General features: G+C 40.2%; 6 protein-coding genes across 6 annotated transcripts; all 6 read right to left on the bottom strand.

The window, feature by feature from the left end:
- Positions 1-2183: 2183 nt before the first annotated feature.
- Positions 2184-3980, bottom strand: LOC133199708 (chitotriosidase-1-like). Its single transcript, XM_061335576.1, has 6 exons — positions 3862-3980; positions 3334-3742; positions 2928-3184; positions 2711-2835; positions 2505-2628; positions 2184-2417 (listed from the first exon to the last, which is right to left on the bottom strand). The coding sequence occupies exons 2-6, from the start codon at positions 3704-3706 to the stop codon at positions 2184-2186; spliced, it is 1113 nt and encodes a 370-aa protein (XP_061191560.1). The 5' UTR covers positions 3707-3742; positions 3862-3980.
- A 91-nt stretch (positions 3981-4071) lies between these two features.
- LOC133199706 (chitotriosidase-1-like) lies at positions 4072-5868 on the bottom strand. The gene is made up of 6 exons (XM_061335575.1): positions 5750-5868; positions 5222-5630; positions 4816-5072; positions 4599-4723; positions 4393-4516; positions 4072-4305 (listed from the first exon to the last, which is right to left on the bottom strand). Exons 2-6 carry the CDS (start codon positions 5592-5594, stop codon positions 4072-4074), a joined length of 1113 nt encoding a protein of 370 aa, XP_061191559.1. The 5' UTR covers positions 5595-5630; positions 5750-5868.
- A 94-nt stretch (positions 5869-5962) lies between these two features.
- LOC133199705 (chitotriosidase-1-like) lies at positions 5963-7203 on the bottom strand. The gene is made up of 5 exons (XM_061335574.1): positions 7113-7203; positions 6707-6963; positions 6490-6614; positions 6284-6407; positions 5963-6196 (listed from the first exon to the last, which is right to left on the bottom strand). The coding sequence occupies exons 1-5, from the start codon at positions 7180-7182 to the stop codon at positions 5963-5965; spliced, it is 810 nt and encodes a 269-aa protein (XP_061191558.1). The 5' UTR covers positions 7183-7203.
- Positions 7204-7853: 650 nt separating this feature from the next.
- On the bottom strand, positions 7854-9650 carry LOC133199704 (chitotriosidase-1-like). Its single transcript, XM_061335573.1, has 6 exons — positions 9532-9650; positions 9004-9412; positions 8598-8854; positions 8381-8505; positions 8175-8298; positions 7854-8087 (listed from the first exon to the last, which is right to left on the bottom strand). The coding sequence occupies exons 2-6, from the start codon at positions 9374-9376 to the stop codon at positions 7854-7856; spliced, it is 1113 nt and encodes a 370-aa protein (XP_061191557.1). The 5' UTR covers positions 9377-9412; positions 9532-9650.
- Positions 9651-9744: 94 nt separating this feature from the next.
- Positions 9745-10985, bottom strand: LOC133199703 (chitotriosidase-1-like). The gene is made up of 5 exons (XM_061335572.1): positions 10895-10985; positions 10489-10745; positions 10272-10396; positions 10066-10189; positions 9745-9978 (listed from the first exon to the last, which is right to left on the bottom strand). Exons 1-5 carry the CDS (start codon positions 10962-10964, stop codon positions 9745-9747), a joined length of 810 nt encoding a protein of 269 aa, XP_061191556.1. The 5' UTR covers positions 10965-10985.
- On the bottom strand, positions 10986-20210 carry LOC133199702 (chitotriosidase-1-like; the record flags this gene model as incomplete). The annotated part of the gene is made up of 8 exons (XM_061335571.1): positions 20174-20210; positions 12785-12964; positions 12379-12635; positions 12162-12286; positions 11956-12079; positions 11683-11868; positions 11423-11545; positions 10986-11303 (listed from the first exon to the last, which is right to left on the bottom strand). Coding segments are annotated over exons 1-8 (1350 nt in total), but the record flags the coding sequence as incomplete, so codon positions are not given.
- Between the last annotated feature and the right edge of the window lie 1800 nt (positions 20211-22010).

Below are 22010 nucleotides of genomic sequence, written 5' to 3'. Positions count from 1 at the left end.
CCAGATTCATCAGTGGGATTGCAAGCTGTGTAACTGTATCGGAGCTTAGGCCTAGACACTTCTCCCCTTTAAGCTTACCTTTACTTGGAAACTCTCTGTGTCGTCATATCCAATCCACTGGGTACCGTGATACGCATACGGTACCTTGTGCTCACCGTGCCACTGTCTTGTCCAACCATTGTATTTCAAATTATAACACACCTGCAACATTTGATCCGATCTTAGTAAAAATGATGAGTACTCTTTTTTTTTTTTTCGAATGCTATAATCATTCAAGTTCAAATTGTTAGATCAGCAAAAGTGACTTCTTAATTGAAATGACTGGAAAACGTTACATGCCTCGTAATAGGCCAACAACCCTGCTTCTCCAGTATACGTTCCAGCCGCTCCTGCTCCTACGGCGGGCGCTCCTACTCCTGTATTACTGGAACTAGAGAGGGTGAAGGATCTGCCATACAAACCCATTCCCAAAACCAGTTTTTCTGGAGGTGCACCGAGATTAATCCAGTAGTTCACCGCGTAATCCTGCGCAAATAATGAATGAAAGATGCGAGGCAAGTACATTCAAAAGATCTATTAGCGAGGAAATCATACCCGAACTGACAAACCTACCACATTCATATATGCAGCAGTTCCAACTTCACCGGCACGGCCAAATAGCGCACTGTGATGTCCGATGGTTGCTTCCCAGCTTCCATGAAGATCGTAGCTCATTAGGTTGATGAAATCTAGCTCTCTGAAATACAGAAGAAGAAATAAAATAACTCATGAGTGCACTTGGCAAATCAGGCACCCGGCACAGCCAGAATGCAACTTACTTGGAGATGAGGTCAATTTCATAGGCTTTGTCGATTGTACTTTTGCCAGCTGCAACAGCTGCCGTCAGTAACAGAGGCGCGCGGTTGTTGGCTACACCATCAGCGTCAAACACTTGGCGAAGTTTCTGAAAGAGCAGACAGACATAGTGGGAGCCTTGTGGCAAGATCTGTGGACTTGATACAGCTGCCCTGGAACGGAAGTTTTTGTTATACTGACCTGCACAAAAGACGTGAAACGCTGTTTGTCCTCTGGAGGGCTTCCATTACCACCCGGATACTCCCAGTCCAGATCCAGACCGTCGAATCCGTAAGTTTTTAAGTAGGCCAAGGCGTTGTTTGCAAAAGCTGCCATGTCATTGGGGTCATCTACCACGGCAGTGAAGGGCGCGGTGCCGTGAGTCCATCCACCTATGGCCAGCAGGATCTTGAGGTCTGGGTTCACGGATCGCAGGTTCATTATCTTCTCGTATTGGCCTGCATTGAGAATAGTCCAACATGTGAGTACAAACGAATCCAAGCAAGGCACCAGTGTTTTTTTGTCGCCTCGAGAGCTTGAATACCTGACACGTTACCGAAAATGATCTATATTCTACCTACAATGGCCTAGGTGACGTGTTACTTACCACCGGTGCCCTTGTCGTTCCACTCATAAGCATCGATTGTGTTGCCCACGACTTTACCGAAAGCGTACATGATATGAGTGCAGAGGAAAGGATCCACATCATCCGCTTTGAAGGTCATAGGAGCAGTTCTGTATTGTGCCCAGTTGGTGAAGTAACATACTCGTTTGTATCCCGACACTGCAGTGCTGGGAATGGTGGTAGGTAATCTAGTGGAGGAGGATGGCACAGTTTGAGAGGAGGAATGCAATGATGGTGGCAAAGGAGTGGAAGCTACAGGTGATCCAGACAGCTCACTTCGCAATAAGTTCATCAGAGGATACGCCCCATCGCCACAGCTGTTGCTGAAATCGTCTTGATCAAGAGACCAAACCATACCGCCACCCAGTCCTTTGGACTTGATGTAGTCAACCTATCAACGAGAGGACGAGTGAAAATTATAGTCTAGACAGACCAGATTCATCAGTGGGATTGCAAGCTGTGTAACTGTATCGGAGCTTAGGCCTAGACACTTCTCCCCTTTAAGCTTACCTTTACTTGGAAACTCTCTGTGTCGTCATATCCAATCCACTGGGTACCGTGATACGCATACGGTACCTTGTGCTCACCGTGCCACTGTCTTGTCCAACCATTGTATTTCAAATTATAACACACCTGCAACATTTGATCCGATCTTAGTAAAAATGATGAGTACTCTTTTTTTTTTTTTTCGAATGCTATAATCATTCAAGTTCAAATTGTTAGATCAGCAAAAGTGACTTCTTAATTGAAATGACTGGAAAACGTTACATGCCTCGTAATAGGCCAACAACCCTGCTTCTCCAGTATACGTTCCAGCCGCTCCTGCTCCTACGGCGGGCGCTCCTACTCCTGTATTACTGGAACTAGAGAGGGTGAAGGATCTGCCATACAAACCCATTCCCAAAACCAGTTTTTCTGGAGGTGCACCGAGATTAATCCAGTAGTTCACCGCGTAATCCTGCGCAAATAATGAATGAAAGATGCGAGGCAAGTACATTCAAAAGATCTATTAGCGAGGAAATCATACCCGAACTGACAAACCTACCACATTCATATATGCAGCAGTTCCAACTTCACCGGCACGGCCAAATAGCGCACTGTGATGTCCGGTGGTTGCTTCCCAGCTTCCATGAAGATCGTAGCTCATTAGGTTGATGAAATCTAGCTCTCTGAAATACAGAAGAAGAAATAAAATAACTCATGAGTGCACTTGGCAAATCAGGCACCCGGCACAGCCAGAATGCAACTTACTTGGAGATGAGGTCAATTTCATAGGCTTTGTCGATTGTACTTTTGCCAGCTGCAACAGCTGCCGTCAGTAACAGAGGCGCGCGGTTGTTGGCTACACCATCAGCGTCAAACACTTGGCGAAGTTTCTGAAAGAGCAGACAGACATAGTGGGAGCCTTGTGGCAAGATCTGTGGACTTGATACAGCTGCCCTGGAACGGAAGTTTTTGTTATACTGACCTGCACAAAAGACGTGAAACGCTGTTTGTCCTCTGGAGGGCTTCCATTACCACCCGGATACTCCCAGTCCAGATCCAGACCGTCGAATCCGTAAGTTTTTAAGTAGGCCAAGGCGTTGTTTGCAAAAGCTGCCATGTCATTGGGGTCATCTACCACGGCAGTGAAGGGCGCGGTGCCGTGAGTCCATCCACCTATGGCCAGCAGGATCTTGAGGTCTGGGTTCACGGATCGCAGGTTCATTATCTTCTCGTATTGGCCTGCATTGAGAATAGTCCAACATGTGAGTACAAACGAATCCAAGCAAGGCACCAGTGTTTTTTTGTCGCCTCGAGAGCTTGAATACCTGACACGTTACCGAAAATGATCTATATTCTACCTACAATGGCCTAGGTGACGTGTTACTTACCACCGGTGCCCTTGTCGTTCCACTCATAAGCATCGATTGTGTTGCCCACGACTTTACCGAAAGCGTACATGATATGAGTGCAGAGGAAAGGATCCACATCATCCGCTTTGAAGGTCATAGGAGCAGTTCTGTATTGTGCCCAGTTGGTGAAGTAACATACTCGTTTGTATCCCGACACTGCAGTGCTGGGAATGGTGGTAGGTAATCTAGTGGAGGAGGATGGCACAGTTTGAGAGGAGGAATGCAATGATGGTGGCAAAGGAGTGGAAGCTACAGGTGATCCAGACAGCTCACTTCGCAATAAGTTCATCAGAGGATACGCCCCATCGCCACAGCTGTTGCTGAAATCGTCTTGATCAAGAGACCAAACCATACCGCCACCCAGTCCTTTGGACTTGATGTAGTCAACCTATCAACGAGAGGACGAGTGAAAATTATAGTCTAGACAGACCAGATTCATCAGTGGGATTGCAAGTTGTGTAACTGTATCGGAGCTTAGGCCTAGACACTTCTCCCCTTTAAGCTTACCTTTACTTGGAAACTCTCTGTGTCGTCATATCCAATCCACTGGGTACCGTGATACGCATACGGTACCTTGTGCTCACCGTGCCACTGTCTTGTCCAACCATTGTATTTCAAATTATAACACACCTGCAACATTTGATCCGATCTTAGTAAAAATGATGAGTACTCTTTTTTTTTTCGAATGCTATAATCATTCAAGTTCAAATTGTTAGATCAGCAAAAGTGACTTCTTAATTGAAATGACTGGAAAACGTTACATGCCTCGTAATAGGCCAACAACCCTGCTTCTCCAGTATACGTTCCAGCCGCTCCTGCTCCTACGGCGGGCGCTCCTACTCCTGTATTACTGGAACTAGAGAGGGTGAAGGATCTGCCATACAAACCCATTCCCAAAACCAGTTTTTCTGGAGGTGCACCGAGATTAATCCAGTAGTTCACCGCGTAATCCTGCGCAAATAATGAATGAAAGATGCGAGGCAAGTACATTCAAAAGATCTATTAGCGAGGAAATCATACCCGAACTGACAAACCTACCACATTCATATATGCAGCAGTTCCAACTTCACCGGCACGGCCAAATAGCGCACTGTGATGTCCGGTGGTTGCTTCCCAGCTTCCATGAAGATCGTAGCTCATTAGGTTGATGAAATCTAGCTCTCTGAAATACAGAAGAAGAAATAAAATAACTCATGAGTGCACTTGGCAAATCAGGCACCCGGCACAGCCAGAATGCAACTTACTTGGAGATGAGGTCAATTTCATAGGCTTTGTCGATTGTACTTTTGCCAGCTGCAACAGCTGCCGTCAGTAACAGAGGCGCGCGGTTGTTGGCTACACCATCAGCGTCAAACACTTGGCGAAGTTTCTGAAAGAGCAGACAGACATAGTGGGAGCCTTGTGGCAAGATCTGTGGACTTGATACAGCTGCCCTGGAACGGAAGTTTTTGTTATACTGACCTGCACAAAAGACGTGAAACGCTGTTTGTCCTCTGGAGGGCTTCCATTACCACCCGGATACTCCCAGTCCAGATCCAGACCGTCGAATCCGTAAGTTTTTAAGTAGGCCAAGGCGTTGTTTGCAAAAGCTGCCATGTCATTGGGGTCATCTACCACGGCAGTGAAGGGCGCGGTGCCGTGAGTCCATCCACCTATGGCCAGCAGGATCTTGAGGTCTGGGTTCACGGATCGCAGGTTCATTATCTTCTCGTATTGGCCTGCATTGAGAATAGTCCAACATGTGAGTACAAACGAATCCAAGCAAGGCACCAGTGTTTTTTTGTCGCCTCGAGAGCTTGAATACCTGACACGTTACCGAAAATGATCTATATTCTACCTACAATGGCCTAGGTGACGTGTTACTTACCACCGGTGCCCTTGTCGTTCCACTCATAAGCATCGATTGTGTTGCCCACGACTTTACCGAAAGCGTACATGATATGAGTGCAGAGGAAAGGATCCACATCATCCGCTTTGAAGGTCATAGGAGCAGTTCTGTATTGTGCCCAGTTGGTGAAGTAACATACTCGTTTGTATCCCGACACTGCAGTGCTGGGAATGGTGGTAGGTAATCTAGTGGAGGAGGATGGCACAGTTTGAGAGGAGGAATGCAATGATGGTGGCAAAGGAGTGGAAGCTACAGGTGATCCAGACAGCTCACTTCGCAATAAGTTCATCAGAGGATACGCCCCATCGCCACAGCTGTTGCTGAAATCGTCTTGATCAAGAGACCAAACCATACCGCCACCCAGTCCTTTGGACTTGATGTAGTCAACCTATCAACGAGAGGACGAGTGAAAATTATAGTCTAGACAGACCAGATTCATCAGTGGGATTGCAAGCTGTGTAACTGTATCGGAGCTTAGGCCTAGACACTTCTCCCCTTTAAGCTTACCTTTACTTGGAAACTCTCTGTGTCGTCATATCCAATCCACTGGGTACCGTGATACGCATACGGTACCTTGTGCTCACCGTGCCACTGTCTTGTCCAACCATTGTATTTCAAATTATAACACACCTGCAACATTTGATCCGATCTTAGTAAAAATGATGAGTACTCTTTTTTTTTTTTTCGAATGCTATAATCATTCAAGTTCAAATTGTTAGATCAGCAAAAGTGACTTCTTAATTGAAATGACTGGAAAACGTTACATGCCTCGTAATAGGCCAACAACCCTGCTTCTCCAGTATACGTTCCAGCCGCTCCTGCTCCTACGGCGGGCGCTCCTACTCCTGTATTACTGGAACTAGAGAGGGTGAAGGATCTGCCATACAAACCCATTCCCAAAACCAGTTTTTCTGGAGGTGCACCGAGATTAATCCAGTAGTTCACCGCGTAATCCTGCGCAAATAATGAATGAAAGATGCGAGGCAAGTACATTCAAAAGATCTATTAGCGAGGAAATCATACCCGAACTGACAAACCTACCACATTCATATATGCAGCAGTTCCAACTTCACCGGCACGGCCAAATAGCGCACTGTGATGTCCGGTGGTTGCTTCCCAGCTTCCATGAAGATCGTAGCTCATTAGGTTGATGAAATCTAGCTCTCTGAAATACAGAAGAAGAAATAAAATAACTCATGAGTGCACTTGGCAAATCAGGCACCCGGCACAGCCAGAATGCAACTTACTTGGAGATGAGGTCAATTTCATAGGCTTTGTCGATTGTACTTTTGCCAGCTGCAACAGCTGCCGTCAGTAACAGAGGCGCGCGGTTGTTGGCTACACCATCAGCGTCAAACACTTGGCGAAGTTTCTGAAAGAGCAGACAGACATAGTGGGAGCCTTGTGGCAAGATCTGTGGACTTGATACAGCTGCCCTGGAACGGAAGTTTTTGTTATACTGACCTGCACAAAAGACGTGAAACGCTGTTTGTCCTCTGGAGGGCTTCCATTACCACTCGGATACTCCCAGTCCAGATCCAGACCGTCGAATCCGTAAGTTTTTAAGTAGGCCAAGGCGTTGTTTGCAAAAGCTGCCATGTCATTGGGGTCATCTACCACGGCAGTGAAGGGCGCGGTGCCGTGAGTCCATCCACCTATGGCCAGCAGGATCTTGAGGTCTGGGTTCACGGATCGCAGGTTCATTATCTTCTCGTATTGGCCTGCATTGAGAATAGTCCAACATGTGAGTACAAACGAATCCAAGCAAGGCACCAATGTTTTTTTGTCGCCTCGAGAGCTTGAATACCTGACACGTTACCGAAAATGATCTATATTCTACCTACAATGGCCTAGGTGACGTGTTACTTACCACCGGTGCCCTTGTCGTTCCACTCATAAGCATCGATTGTGTTGCCCACGACTTTACCGAAAGCGTACATGATATGAGTGCAGAGGAAAGGATCCACATCATCCACTTTGAAGGTCATAGGAGCAGTTCTGTATTGTGCCCAGTTGGTGAAGTAACATACTCGTTTGTATCCCGACACTGCAGTGCTGGGAATGGTGGTAGGTAATCTAGTGGAGGAGGATGGCACAGTTTGAGAGGAGGAATGCAATGATGGTGGCAAAGGAGTGGAAGCTACAGGTGATCCAGACAGCTCACTTCGCAATAAGTTCATCAGAGGATACGCCCCATCGCCACAGCTGTTGCTGAAATCGTCTTGATCAAGAGACCAAACCATACCGCCACCCAGTCCTTTGGACTTGATGTAGTCAACCTATCAACGAGAGGACGAGTGAAAATTATAGTCTAGACAGACCAGATTCATCAGTGGGATTGCAAGTTGTGTAACTGTATCGGAGCTTAGGCCTAGACACTTCTCCCCTTTAAGCTTACCTTTACTTGGAAACTCTCTGTGTCGTCATATCCAATCCACTGGGTACCGTGATACGCGTACGGTACCTTGTGCTCACCGTGCCACTGTCTTGTCCAACCATTGTATTTCAAATTATAACACACCTGCAACATTTGATCCGATCTTAGTAAAAATGATGAGTACTCTTTTTTTTTTTTTCGAATGCTATAATCATTCAAGTTCAAATTGTTAGATCAGCAAAAGTGACTTCTTAATTGAAATGACTGGAAAACGTTACATGCCTCGTAATAGGCCAACAACCCTGCTTCTCCAGTATACGTTCCAGCCGCTCCTGCTCCTACGGCGGGCGCTCCTACTCCTGTATTACTGGAACTAGAGAGGGTGAAGGATCTGCCATACAAACCCATTCCCAAAACCAGTTTTTCTGGAGGTGCACCGAGATTAATCCAGTAGTTCACCGCGTAATCCTGCGCAAATAATGAATGAAAGATGCGAGGCAAGTACATTCAAAAGATCTATTAGCGAGGAAATCATACCCGAACTGACAAACCTACCACATTCATATATGCAGCAGTTCCAACTTCACCGGCACGGCCAAATAGCGCACTGTGATGTCCGGTGGTTGCTTCCCAGCTTCCATGAAGATCGTAGCTCATTAGGTTGATGAAATCTAGCTCTCTGAAATACAGAAGAAGAAATAAAATAACTCATGAGTGCACTTGGCAAATCAGGCACCCGGCACAGCCAGAATGCAACTTACTTGGAGATGAGGTCAATTTCATAGGCTTTGTCGATTGTACTTTTGCCAGCTGCAACAGCTGCCGTCAGTAACAGAGGCGCGCGGTTGTTGGCTACACCATCAGCGTCAAACACTTGGCGAAGTTTCTGAAAGAGCAGACAGACATAGTGGGAGCCTTGTGGCAAGATCTGTGGACTTGATACAGCTGCCCTGGAACGGAAGTTTTTGTTATACTGACCTGCACAAAAGACGTGAAACGCTGTTTGTCCTCTGGAGGGCTTCCATTACCACCCGGATACTCCCAGTCCAGATCCAGACCGTCGAATCCGTAAGTTTTTAAGTAGGCCAAGGCGTTGTTTGCAAAAGCTGCCATGTCATTGGGGTCATCTACCACGGCAGTGAAGGGCGCGGTGCCGTGAGTCCATCCACCTATGGCCAGCAGGATCTTGAGGTCTGGGTTCACGGATCGCAGGTTCATTATCTTCTCGTATTGGCCTGCATTGAGAATAGTCCAACATGTGAGTACAAACGAATCCAAGCAAGGCACCAGTGTTTTTTTGTCGCCTCGAGAGCTTGAATACCTGACACGTTACCGAAAATGATCTATATTCTACCTACAATGGCCTAGGTGACGTGTTACTTACCACCGGTGCCCTTGTCGTTCCACTCATAAGCATCGATTGTGTTGCCCACGACTTTACCGAAAGCGTACATGATATGAGTGCAGAGGAAAGGATCCACATCATCCGCTTTGAAGGTCATAGGAGCAGTTCTGTATTGTGCCCAGTTGGTGAAGTAACATACTCGTTTGTATCCCGACACTGCAGTGCTGGGAATGGTGGTAGGTAATCTAGTGGAGGAGGATGGCACAGTTTGAGAGGAGGAATGCAATGATGGTGGCAAAGGAGTGGAAGCTACAGGTGATCCAGACAGCTCACTTCGCAATAAGTTCATCAGAGGATACGCCCCATCGCCACAGCTGTTGCTGAAATCGTCTTGATCAAGAGACCAAACCATACCGCCACCCAGTCCTTTGGACTTGATGTAGTCAACCTATCAACGAGAGGACGAGTGAAAATTATAGTCTAGACAGACCAGATTCATCAGTGGGATTGCAAGCTGTGTAACTGTATCGGAGCTTAGGCCTAGACACTTCTCCCCTTTAAGCTTACCTTTACTTGGAAACTCTCTGTGTCGTCATATCCAATCCACTGGGTACCGTGATACGCATACGGTACCTTGTGCTCACCGTGCCACTGTCTTGTCCAACCATTGTATTTCAAATTATAACACACCTGCAACATTTGATCCGATCTTAGTAAAAATGATGAGTACTCTTTTTTTTTTTTTCGAATGCTATAATCATTCAAGTTCAAATTGTTAGATCAGCAAAAGTGACTTCTTAATTGAAATGACTGGAAAACGTTACATGCCTCGTAATAGGCCAACAACCCTGCTTCTCCAGTATACGTTCCAGCCGCTCCTGCTCCTACGGCGGGCGCTCCTACTCCTGTATTACTGGAACTAGAGAGGGTGAAGGATCTGCCATACAAACCCATTCCCAAAACCAGTTTTTCTGGAGGTGCACCGAGATTAATCCAGTAGTTCACCGCGTAATCCTGCGCAAATAATGAATGAAAGATGCGAGGCAAGTACATTCAAAAGATCTATTAGCGAGGAAATCATACCCGAACTGACAAACCTACCACATTCATATATGCAGCAGTTCCAACTTCACCGGCACGGCCAAATAGCGCACTGTGATGTCCGGTGGTTGCTTCCCAGCTTCCATGAAGATCGTAGCTCATTAGGTTGATGAAATCTAGCTCTCTGAAATACAGAAGAAGAAATAAAATAACTCATGAGTGCACTTGGCAAATCAGGCACCCGGCACAGCCAGAATGCAACTTACTTGGAGATGAGGTCAATTTCATAGGCTTTGTCGATTGTACTTTTGCCAGCTGCAACAGCTGCCGTCAGTAACAGAGGCGCGCGGTTGTTGGCTACACCATCAGCGTCAAACACTTGGCGAAGTTTCTGAAAGAGCAGACAGACATAGTGGGAGCCTTGTGGCAAGATCTGTGGACTTGATACAGCTGCCCTGGAACGGAAGTTTTTGTTATACTGACCTGCACAAAAGACGTGAAACGCTGTTTGTCCTCTGGAGGGCTTCCATTACCACCCGGATACTCCCAGTCCAGATCCAGACCGTCGAATCCGTAAGTTTTTAAGTAGGCCAAGGCGTTGTTTGCAAAAGCTGCCATGTCATTGGGGTCATCTACCACGGCAGTGAAGGGCGCGGTGCCGTGAGTCCATCCACCTATGGCCAGCAGGATCTTGAGGTCTGGGTTCACGGATCGCAGGTTCATTATCTTCTCGTATTGGCCTGCATTGAGAATAGTCCAACATGTGAGTACAAACGAATCCAAGCAAGGCACCAGTGTTTTTTTGTCGCCTCGAGAGCTTGAATACCTGACACGTTACCGAAAATGATCTATATTCTACCTACAATGGCCTAGGTGACGTGTTACTTACCACCGGTGCCCTTGTCGTTCCACTCATAAGCATCGATTGTGTTGCCCACGACTTTACCGAAAGCGTACATGATATGAGTGCAGAGGAAAGGATCCACATCATCCACTTTGAAGGTCATAGGAGCAGTTCTGTATTGTGCCCAGTTGGTGAAGTAACATACTCGTTTGTATCCCGACACTGCAGTGCTGGGAATGGTGGTAGGTAATCTAGTGGAGGAGGATGGCACAGTTTGAGAGGAGGAATGCAATGATGGTGGCAAAGGAGTGGAAGCTACAGGTGATCCAGACAGCTCACTTCGCAATAAGTTCATCAGAGGATACGCCCCATCGCCACAGCTGTTGCTGAAATCGTCTTGATCAAGAGACCAAACCATACCGCCACCCAGTCCTTTGGACTTGATGTAGTCAACCTATCAACGAGAGGACGAGTGAAAATTATAGTCTAGACAGACCAGATTCATCAGTGGGATTGCAAGTTGTGTAACTGTATCGGAGCTTAGGCCTAGACACTTCTCCCCTTTAAGCTTACCTTTACTTGGAAACTCTCTGTGTCGTCATATCCAATCCACTGGGTACCGTGATACGCGTACGGTACCTTGTGCTCACCGTGCCACTGTCTTGTCCAACCATTGTATTTCAAATTATAACACACCTGCAACATTTGATCCGATCTTAGTAAAAATGATGAGTACTCTTTTTTTTTTTTCGAATGCTATAATCATTCAAGTTCAAATTGTTAGATCAGCAAAAGTGACTTCTTAATTGAAATGACTGGAAAACGTTACATGCCTCGTAATAGGCCAACAACCCTGCTTCTCCAGTATACGTTCCAGCCGCTCCTGCTCCTACGGCGGGCGCTCCTACTCCTGTATTACTGGAACTAGAGAGGGTGAAGGATCTGCCATACAAACCCATTCCCAAAACCAGTTTTTCTGGAGGTGCACCGAGATTAATCCAGTAGTTCACCGCGTAATCCTGCGCAAATAATGAATGAAAGATGCGAGGCAAGTACATTCAAAAGATCTATTAGCGAGGAAATCATACCCGAACTGACAAACCTACCACATTCATATATGCAGCAGTTCCAACTTCACCGGCACGGCCAAATAGCGCACTGTGATGTCCGGTGGTTGCTTCCCAGCTTCCATGAAGATCGTAGCTCATTAGGTTGATGAAATCTAGCTCTCTGAAATACAGAAGAAGAAATAAAATAACTCATGAGTGCACTTGGCAAATCAGGCACCCGGCACAGCCAGAATGCAACTTACTTGGAGATGAGGTCAATTTCATAGGCTTTGTCGATTGTACTTTTGCCAGCTGCAACAGCTGCCGTCAGTAACAGAGGCGCGCGGTTGTTGGCTACACCATCAGCGTCAAACACTTGGCGAAGTTTCTGAAAGAGCAGACAGACATAGTGGGAGCCTTGTGGCAAGATCTGTGGACTTGATACAGCTGCCCTGGAACGGAAGTTTTTGTTATACTGACCTGCACAAAAGACGTGAAACGCTGTTTGTCCTCTGGAGGGCTTCCATTACCACCCGGATACTCCCAGTCCAGATCCAGACCGTCGAATCCGTAAGTTTTTAAGTAGGCCAAGGCGTTGTTTGCAAAAGCTGCCATGTCATTGGGGTCATCTACCACGGCAGTGAAGGGCGCGGTGCCGTGAGTCCATCCACCTATGGCCAGCAGGATCTTGAGGTCTGGGTTCACGGATCGCAGGTTCATTATCTTCTCGTATTGGCCTGCATTGAGAATAGTCCAACATGTGAGTACAAACGAATCCAAGCAAGGCACCAGTGTTTTTTTGTCGCCTCGAGAGCTTGAATACCTGACACGTTACCGAAAATGATCTATATTCTACCTACAATGGCCTAGGTGACGTGTTACTTACCACCGGTGCCCTTGTCGTTCCACTCATAAGCATCGATTGTGTTGCCCACGACTTTACCGAAAGCGTACATGATATGAGTGCAGAGGAAAGGATCCACATCATCCGCTTTGAAGGTCATAGGAGCAGTTCTGTATTGTGCCCAGTTGGTGAAGTAGCATACTCGTTTATATGGTTGTACGACTGAATTGAAAATGTATAAAATTTTTATGTACAAATACCTCCTCATGAACAGAATTCATATTTAAGGATCATTAGGTAGTACTCTCTTACTTGGTGATTTCAGACATTAATCTTTTAGAAAAAAGAAATGATTGTGTACCTCTAAATATGATGACTATTAATCCTAAGACCGCCACCTTCTTCTGTTGAAAAGAAATCTTAATTTAATTGCATATGTGTATTTTTTTCCAGACATGTTTGCTAGAGTGTGTTGAAAAGAAAACATTGCAGATAATTTCTGTGTACCTCAAATTAAAGAAAATGTTTTACAGTCTCCTTGATATAAGAGAGAAGTTTTATTAAGATAAATCTACTTTCACGTTGGGCAGATTTTAATCTATCTAAATCATAATCTTAGAAATGGGACCACAGTTTAAGTTAAAAGTTTACATATGAATAAACAAAATAAAAATAACATTTTTTTCAATTGGATCGATGTCATCACGACCACCTTTCTCGTGATCCTCACCCTTAACCTGAGGGTTGGGTTGAAGGAGCAGAAAAGGGATCTAAGAATTAAACAGAAATATGCTGACATCCAAATAAAAAAAGACTACAATTTTTCAAACATATAGACAGTATGTTGTCCTTAATACAGGTTACATAAAGGGATAGAAAGAGACAGACATGCATTTTTTAAAGTGAGCATTAAGAGCCATTCTCTGTAACGACTTGAACATTTATATAGGAGCTGTGGCACGCATAGTCTCTGAATTTCTCCAAACTCTCTATGAAAACTCAAATCAGACAGAAATTGGTTGCTATGTGTCATGGTTACCATGACAACATGTCCTAAAGTTTGAAAAATGGCATTTTTCAACATGTTCAGAGTCCCACAGTTAACGTTTGCAGCAAAGCAAATAAGTGGCAATGATTGTTTCTGAAAGTAGAAGGCCTGATGTCTTAAATGCATGATAAACATGTTTGGTATTTCAACTATTACATACGTTTCTATGGAAACAAAGTATTCAAAAGTAATAATTTTGCCCATTTAATTTTATAAAATTATACATTTAAGAATAAAAAAAAGTTATAGGTTGAAATGTAAGCAAATTATAGACGAAAGATCCTTGTAACATATACCAAGGAAGAAATAAGATATTTCTTATAGGTTGGCAATGGTTGCCATGGTTTTAATACCACAAAGGGATTTTGAATTCACTCTCTTAGTGTTTAAATCTAATCCTATCTTTTTAAAAAGCATATTTCTATATAACTAATGATCAATTTTTAAAGACGTTCATGTGACCCAAATTTTCACATTTCAAAAAATTCAAATTCAATTCTTTAAATAGAGCGTTGCTATGGAAATAAGCCGAAAAAATATGCATAAAAATCTGAAAAATATTCTGTTTCCTTGGATACGTACCCTTGTATGTAGATTCCCAAAACTTTTATGATTGATAATTATGAACAACTAACCTGACTTTCAATTTTGACTGCCACGCAATCTCTAACTGGATGCAAAAAGCTGGCACATAGGGTTTAATATTGATATGAAATTAACAAAATTGAACATTTTCCCTTCTTGGTTACCATAGCAACAGTGTTGTATTTTTCAACAAATGTTATCAATGTATGATATTCAACTTAAGTTCTACTAAATAAGTACTATTCAAGGTGAGTCAAATAATATGTTTCTTGAATAAAAGATAAGTAAATTCCTAAGGCAGCAAAAAAAATCACTTTAAACAACTGGTACATTGTTTCCATGGTTACACTGCAACGTAACAATTAATCCCAATTTTTCTTATGTTGTCGGTATTCCAAGGTCCTAAGGATGTATATGTGCCAGTCATGAAATTTATTGTTTTTCCTGAAGATAGTAGCATTAACCCAATCTTAGCAACACATTTTGCATGGTAGCACTGTGTCACCATGGCAACCATGAAAGTTATTTTTAGAATAATATTGCCAATACCTAATTACTTAAGGTCAAATATTTTTATTGTTTTTTCTTAGGTTGTTGATCGAGTTTGATCATTTAAAACCTGTCATTGGTGAATATTGAGCGTTTTTCTGCATTTTTCAGCATCTAAAATGTATTCCAAATGTACCCATGGTTACCACTTACTTAGAGATAAATTCTAAATAGTTTCTTTATAGCGTAAGTGGCAACAAGGTGTCAGGTTTTTGTGAGAATGGTTTGTTTGTTATTCTTAGTCTTTATTAACGCTTAATAAAGATTCAAAGTAGCTGAAAATCTCAATTTCCCCAACTTTTCTGGCTGTTACCATGGCAACCAAGACACATAGCAACGAAATTTTATTTGATATATGTTTCTGGTGTCAAGTTGTAATAATGGGCAAAGTTTCATCAAAATCGGTGACCATGCGTGGCAAAGAAGTTTAAGTGGTTACAGAGAATCGCTATTAAGGTCCACATCTCTCTTTTTTTACGTATCATATATTTCTGTAGCCGGTTACCATAAATTAAGTTTAATATCGAGACAAAATAAGTGAATTGTATATTAAAAAACAACGTGAATTCGTCTTAGAATATAGATTGTATAGATCCCAAACAAAGAATTACTATAGTTAACTATAGATATTATACTTAACTACGATGCATTATAGATAGATCTCATAGATATTATAGTTAGCTACTACTAATACTTAGATTTGTTCCCCTAATAGGACTTCATTGTCTATCATTAAGAATCCGTTACATATAAAATATAGCCGTATTAATTTAAAGTATTTTGGGGAAGAAGAGTATTACCAAAATATTTTTTAAAGTAATTTAGTAAGTAGTAATTAATCAAAGAAGAATACGTTGAAATCTATAGGATAAACAAATTCTTTAAAAATAAAAATATAAATACTAGGAATATCAATAAATGCTATGGTGGATAGATGCCTTTAATCATTAGGATTAGAATAAAGCTTGAAAATGATATTTTTCCAGATTTCCGGATTTATTAAAATGGATGTAAGTCTTATACGGTACCAATTTTGATGCACCAGATGCGACAAATTATGTCTCTTCAGTGATGCTCATGCCGAAACGTTGAAAATCCGTAAAATTCAAATAATAAAAAAAACTTGAAAGAGCTGAAAAAAGGGGGTGCCAAAGACTGGAGCCAATTACGTTGAAGGATCACAGCTATGCATGAGGGAGAAAATCCTTAATTTTGAAATTATTTTTTTTATTTTTTTTTCACAGAAATTACTGAAACTGATTTTATGTTTAAATGCCTATTTTTACATAAACGTATTCAATGGCAATAAAACTGTAAGATATTTACATATGATATATACGTATACAAATGTACATTGTAGAGTCATTATTAAAATAAAGCATGAAAGTCTCTAAAGAAGTAAGTTTTTAAGTTGTTTTTGAAATCATCAATAAATTTTGATTGCTTAATATGCAAAAGTGTCCACAAATTTGGTCCGATGGTACTAAAACTGAAAGTTTTTCTTTTATGCAATTTTTTATTTGAAGTTTGTTTTGGCAAAAGTTAAGTTAAATATTCTCGTGCTTGGCCCACTGAACAGTTATACATAAATGTCAGAATTTTCACTGATATCTTAGATTTTATAACTAGCCAGTTGAGATCAAAGAGAGCTCCTTTCGAACTGTCAAATTCTCTCCTATTTAATACAAACTTGGCACATATATTCTGAATTTCGCATTGTGCTGTACTAAAAAAAATAACATTGCAATGGTCTAAATATTAAATAACTAATGATAAAACCAAAATTTCCGTAGGTTCCTTTGTTCAATATTTTCGAACACATTTAATCCTTAGATAATTTAACATTGTTGTACGACATTTCCTGTTTACATGTTCTTTGAAATTTAGGTTTTCATCTAAAAACGCACTCAAGTTTTGTATACATTTTACGGATTTGATTTCATTTTCATTAGTTTTTATACGGTATATTATAATATATTTATTATAAATTAAATATGTATCCGTATTTTCAAGGTAGTAACAAAGTACTTAGCTACTGCGAAGTAGCTTCTTGATTCAACTCCAAGGAGATAACTCTTCAAGAACAGGTTAAGGTCATTCATTAGGACACATTCTATTCTTACATTCTAATAGTAAAATATTGAATTTATTTCTAAATATATTGAGTATACAATCCATATATATCCTTACATATCTGTTGTTCATTCAATTTTATTGAATCTGAGCTCAAGGCTGTTACGGGTGGAATACATTAATTAACTATGAAACTTTACCCCAAAAGTTTATTCGAAAAAAATCCATACCAATTATGTAAATTTTGGAAACTCAATGGGAATACACATTTTATATTTCCTTTAAATATCAGACGTAAGCGTGAAAGAATATGAATGAGAAAATGAAAATTAACAATTTGAATTTCGTTGGAAAATACTTTGATTTAGTACAGTTAAAACTATATAAGGATATCATAGCTAACTATAGTAAACTTTTGTTTACTAAAGTATTTTGTTAGGGTATGTTCTTACTATTTTAGTGGTAACTGTTCATTCAAATCTTGAAGCTTTTTTTTTTATTTCAATTTTTTTAAGCTTAAGGTCCTTATAACCACGTAAAGAAATACTTGGATTTTCTTCCCAGTTACAGCTCCTTATGTTCAGTAGATCACAAGATAGCATTTACAATATCATTTGTTTCATTATGTTCTTATATGATAAATTTAGTATGTAATTACTAACTTAATATAATAATGAGTTTTGTTAACAAGAATTACCAATAAAGATTTGCTTAAAAGCCAGATTTATTGTACATGCTGCTATATAGTTCAACTGAGTAGTGGGAAATTGTGAGATCTTTTATATAATCAATCAAGAATATTTAAATCAAGAGTTTGAAGGATTTGTAAATTAATGACATTTTGAATGTTCATGTCATGTTTTCAATTCCAAATATGAAGAAAAACATTGAAAAGGAAGATGAGACTTGCAGAGAAATACAAGCAGTTCACTCCTTCATGTCATGTTTAGTTTTATAACATCAATCATCTTAGCATGTGTTTATCATAAACATATCATGTCGGGGAAAGTGGCTATACTAAAAACTACCAATGAAAAACACTTAACATGAACTTCTCTTTGCTTAACACTTAATCGAGGACAATCTGAGAACAAATAAGTAAAAAGTTTTCTCGCCTAAAGTGATAAAATCTATATAAACAACTTTGTATTCAATTGATAATTCACACAAAAGTTCACCTATTTCATTGGAAGTAACGGAACAAGACGCTATGACATGCTGAAAACTTTTTGTAAACGGTTTCGAACGTATAATGAACTGATACGTATCTTTCTCCGATACTAGAGTCTACATGTTTGCAATGTACTCTACTTGCATTTCTTTTGTTGAGAGTAATTATGTCCATAGTGAGACCTTATGTACAGTTGTATGAAGTAACTTGAAGTCATCGAAATCTGGATCAGAATGACTTAAATCTTTCCATGAAGAATTGTAGTAGGAATTTAATGGCTTGTTTTACAACTCCTAACCCTAACCCCTATCCCTGACTTTTACTTTCACCTAATCCTTTAATCCCCATTGACCTAAATGTTCACTTAAATCCATGTTCATTTTCGTTTTTATCCTGTACCCTACTCCTAACCCTAACCCAAACACTTGTTATACAATGTTCTTCAAAATATATTTGGGTGGAAACTGGCATTAGCTATGTTAGTGTGAAGGAATCTTCTTAAGGAGTATTTCCGAATAAATAATACGAATTTTGATGTTTGGTTGTAGTTAAAGTATTTGAACATCTGTATGGTAAAAACTGGTTTCGAAAGGTGATCACAATCAATGCAGCAAAACTCTCCAAAGAAATAAAGTTTTTTTTTTTTGCCAATTTCAGTCTGTATTGGTTTTATTCCGAGCATACGTTCGCAAATAGCCGACCTAGTTGATATTTGGAATTTTTTTTATGTCTTTTACAATAAAATATTGAAATCTATTCAAAATATTCCAGTTAGTCTTTTGTTTTCAATTTTTTCCATAATTCACAACTGAATAATACTGAAGGCAAGACAATTTTCTTATAAAATATTTACTAACATTCTGGGGTTATTTGAGCATATTTACATTTATTCCAAAGTAGGATTTCCTTTCTTTTTCAAAGGCACGGGTAGTGTTTGGTAAAGACTAACTCGATTCTGGTATGATTTTGTCACCAACATGCAATATTTTTTTGCAATATATCTAAATATTAGAATATTTGATTTTTCTGCACTAAAAGAGAAACGCCATTTACAAGAATATTCATAGGTAACACTAAGTAACATCTGAAGACCTGCAGGTGTCAAACAAAGCTTAGCAGGTCATTTATAAAAACAGAATACAAAAAACCTGATAACTGCCCCTCCCCCTTGTTGTACTCCTTGTTCTACACAAAACCTTTGACACATATCCATTAATAATAGCACTATGTGTATCTATACGACAAACTTCTATGATGGACCATAATTTACAGTTGATCCCTAATTTATACAACTTAACCATCAAACCCTTTCTCTACAAGGAGTCGAAACTTTCAATAGACTGTCCAAAAAAGCAGTATATACATTGTTTTTGCTTTCTATATTGTAGTATATATTTTCTTGCAATGCAAATGATGCTGTAGTGCAACTTAAACTTTTTTGGTAGCCATCCTGTTGAACATTGGGAAAATGTTAATTACAAAGAATAAATGATTGTTTTCGATCGTGGATATTTATTTTTTCAAACACCTTGAAAATTTTACATAACAGTTCACATATCGTTCTATAACTATGAGGGCTGTTTTTGTTTGTTGTCACCTTTATGCATAGTTACAGTGATATTCTCCACACTATTACGGTACGTATTTAAGCTCTAAAACAGCATTGAATATATTGCAAATAATTGTGCTGCTTGCTTCCAACGGTTTTAATATGCTCTGCTTGAATGAAGTCTACTACTGGGGTTTTCTGTGTTTTTTTTTTTTTTAGCGATGAGACGGTTTCTCAGACTTCAGAACTCAATATAGGGCCTCCTGGTACGATGCCATTTGTGATGAATGCTTTCATTTGTTCATATTCATGTTGTGTAGTTCTGCAGAAAATTTCGTCAAATTGATTGTTGATAGATCTCCTAAAGATAGTTAGCAAAAACTTCCTACGGGGTTTCTGTGTCTAATTACAGGGTATATTTTATCTTTCTTTGGTCTTTGCTGATTAATTAAGTACCAGAATAATCATACGACACATGCTGCAGCATCGTCATTGTCTTTATTTCCACCATCAATGTTTCATACGCGCTGTTGAGGGTATTTTTGATTTCACGCTTAGCTTATTTAGGATGCGTTTTCCTTTTCTCGTAGCCTTCCATAGCGACCTTTCATAATTTCTTATCTGATGTTCTTTCTGATGGGAACCATGCCTTGGTCCAACGAGGATATTTGGAACTCACTTAGCTGTCCAGAAAAGCCTATGACTCCTCCTTTGAAGAATATTTATTTGGAAGATCCAGTGACGATTTGACGTCTGAATAAAGTGAATAAAACGTAGGGTACCAGCATTCACTAAAACGTATGATGGGAATGAAGCATTAAAAATAATGAATATGATTTAGATGCCCTAATGGACACTTTAAATAAGAAATTATTACCATCTTTTCTCGACTTGTGAACTCCGGCGATCTATATTTTTCTGCAACTATTGTAAGGAATTATTCTTATCTGGTTTCTGACTAAATGAAAAGTTTAAAGTATATTTGCTGAAATGCCTTTTATATAAAGTTGTTTGGGAATTCAAAGATTTTCTGACGTTAATGAAATTAATGATTGGAGACTTGTTTTAGAATATGTAAAATAAATATAATTTTCTAAACAAATTACAATGTTTTAGTCCTTAGCTTTTGAAAAGTAACAACATGTACTTAAAACAGATTTTGAATAGTGAGAATCAGCTTAAACTTTTTCTGTCTTATCTAATAGTCAATTTATTTGTATTTGTATCATTTTGCTTCTTTATATTACTACTTTACCATATATAAAAATGAGAAAATTTTCAATACATGTACACATAGCATATACAGTTTAATAACATTCCCAAAAATGAAGGTAAAAAGAGGAAATTCGGATTATAAAATATTTATTTTCAATTAATTATCTGCCTCAGCTTGGTAATGAAATATGGAGATAACAAACAGTATTCAAGCTCGAAGTCCATCAAAACAATACAAATCGGGAGCAGAATAAACACGGACCTAAAAAAACATTATAGGTGGGATCAGGTGCCATGAAGGAGTGAGCATCCCCTGCCGACTGGTTACACCCGCCGTGTGCTCCTTGTCATGATCGGTAAATAACAGAATAATCCATCGATAATTCAGTGTGTAAATAATGACCTAACAATTCGTATGAAAAACGCCGTCAGCAAATGACTTAATGATAGATTGTATTTGCTGACAAGGTCATTGTATCGACCATAGAACTTACAAAATGATAACATTAAACGAGGCTGTTGATATTCTTGTTGATAACATCTGATGGACTTTATGTGGTATTATCTTTTTATGCGAAAAATGAAACATTTCATCTTTTTTGAAATAGAAGTAGGCATTGGATATCTAGCAACAGTAATGTTTAGTTCTTGATAACAATGGAAAAGATAATAACCTTGACCTGACCTTGTTACTAAAATGCGACGATCAAATTAAACTAATTGACACCATGACTTAGTGATATTTCCATCTTGCATCTTTGAGACTTTCATTAATTATGCCCCCGTAATCGAGGATGAATTGAAGAAAAAGGGTATATAATTTTTGCCTTGTCCGTCCGTCTGTCTGTCTGTTTTTCTGCAAAAACTTTAACATTGCCCATAACTTTTGATTTGTTGGAGCTATTTCTTTCATATTTCATATGTGTATTTCTTTTAACTAGACCTTTTTTTGGGTACCATCATATTTGACCTTGGAGTTGGATCCAGTTTTGCAAAATTTTAACTTTAACCTTGGCCATAACTTTTGACCAATTGGTGCTATGGCTTTCATTCTTCACATGTGTAATCCATTTGACAA

This window comes from Saccostrea echinata, unplaced genomic scaffold, assembly GCF_033153115.1.
Source record: "Saccostrea echinata isolate AGI-Se365-2 ecotype Australia unplaced genomic scaffold, CSIRO_AGI_Sech_v1 ptg000034l, whole genome shotgun sequence".
NCBI lineage: Eukaryota > Metazoa > Mollusca > Bivalvia > Ostreida > Ostreidae > Saccostrea > Saccostrea echinata.
This window is presented reverse-complemented; position numbering and strand designations above follow the sequence as displayed.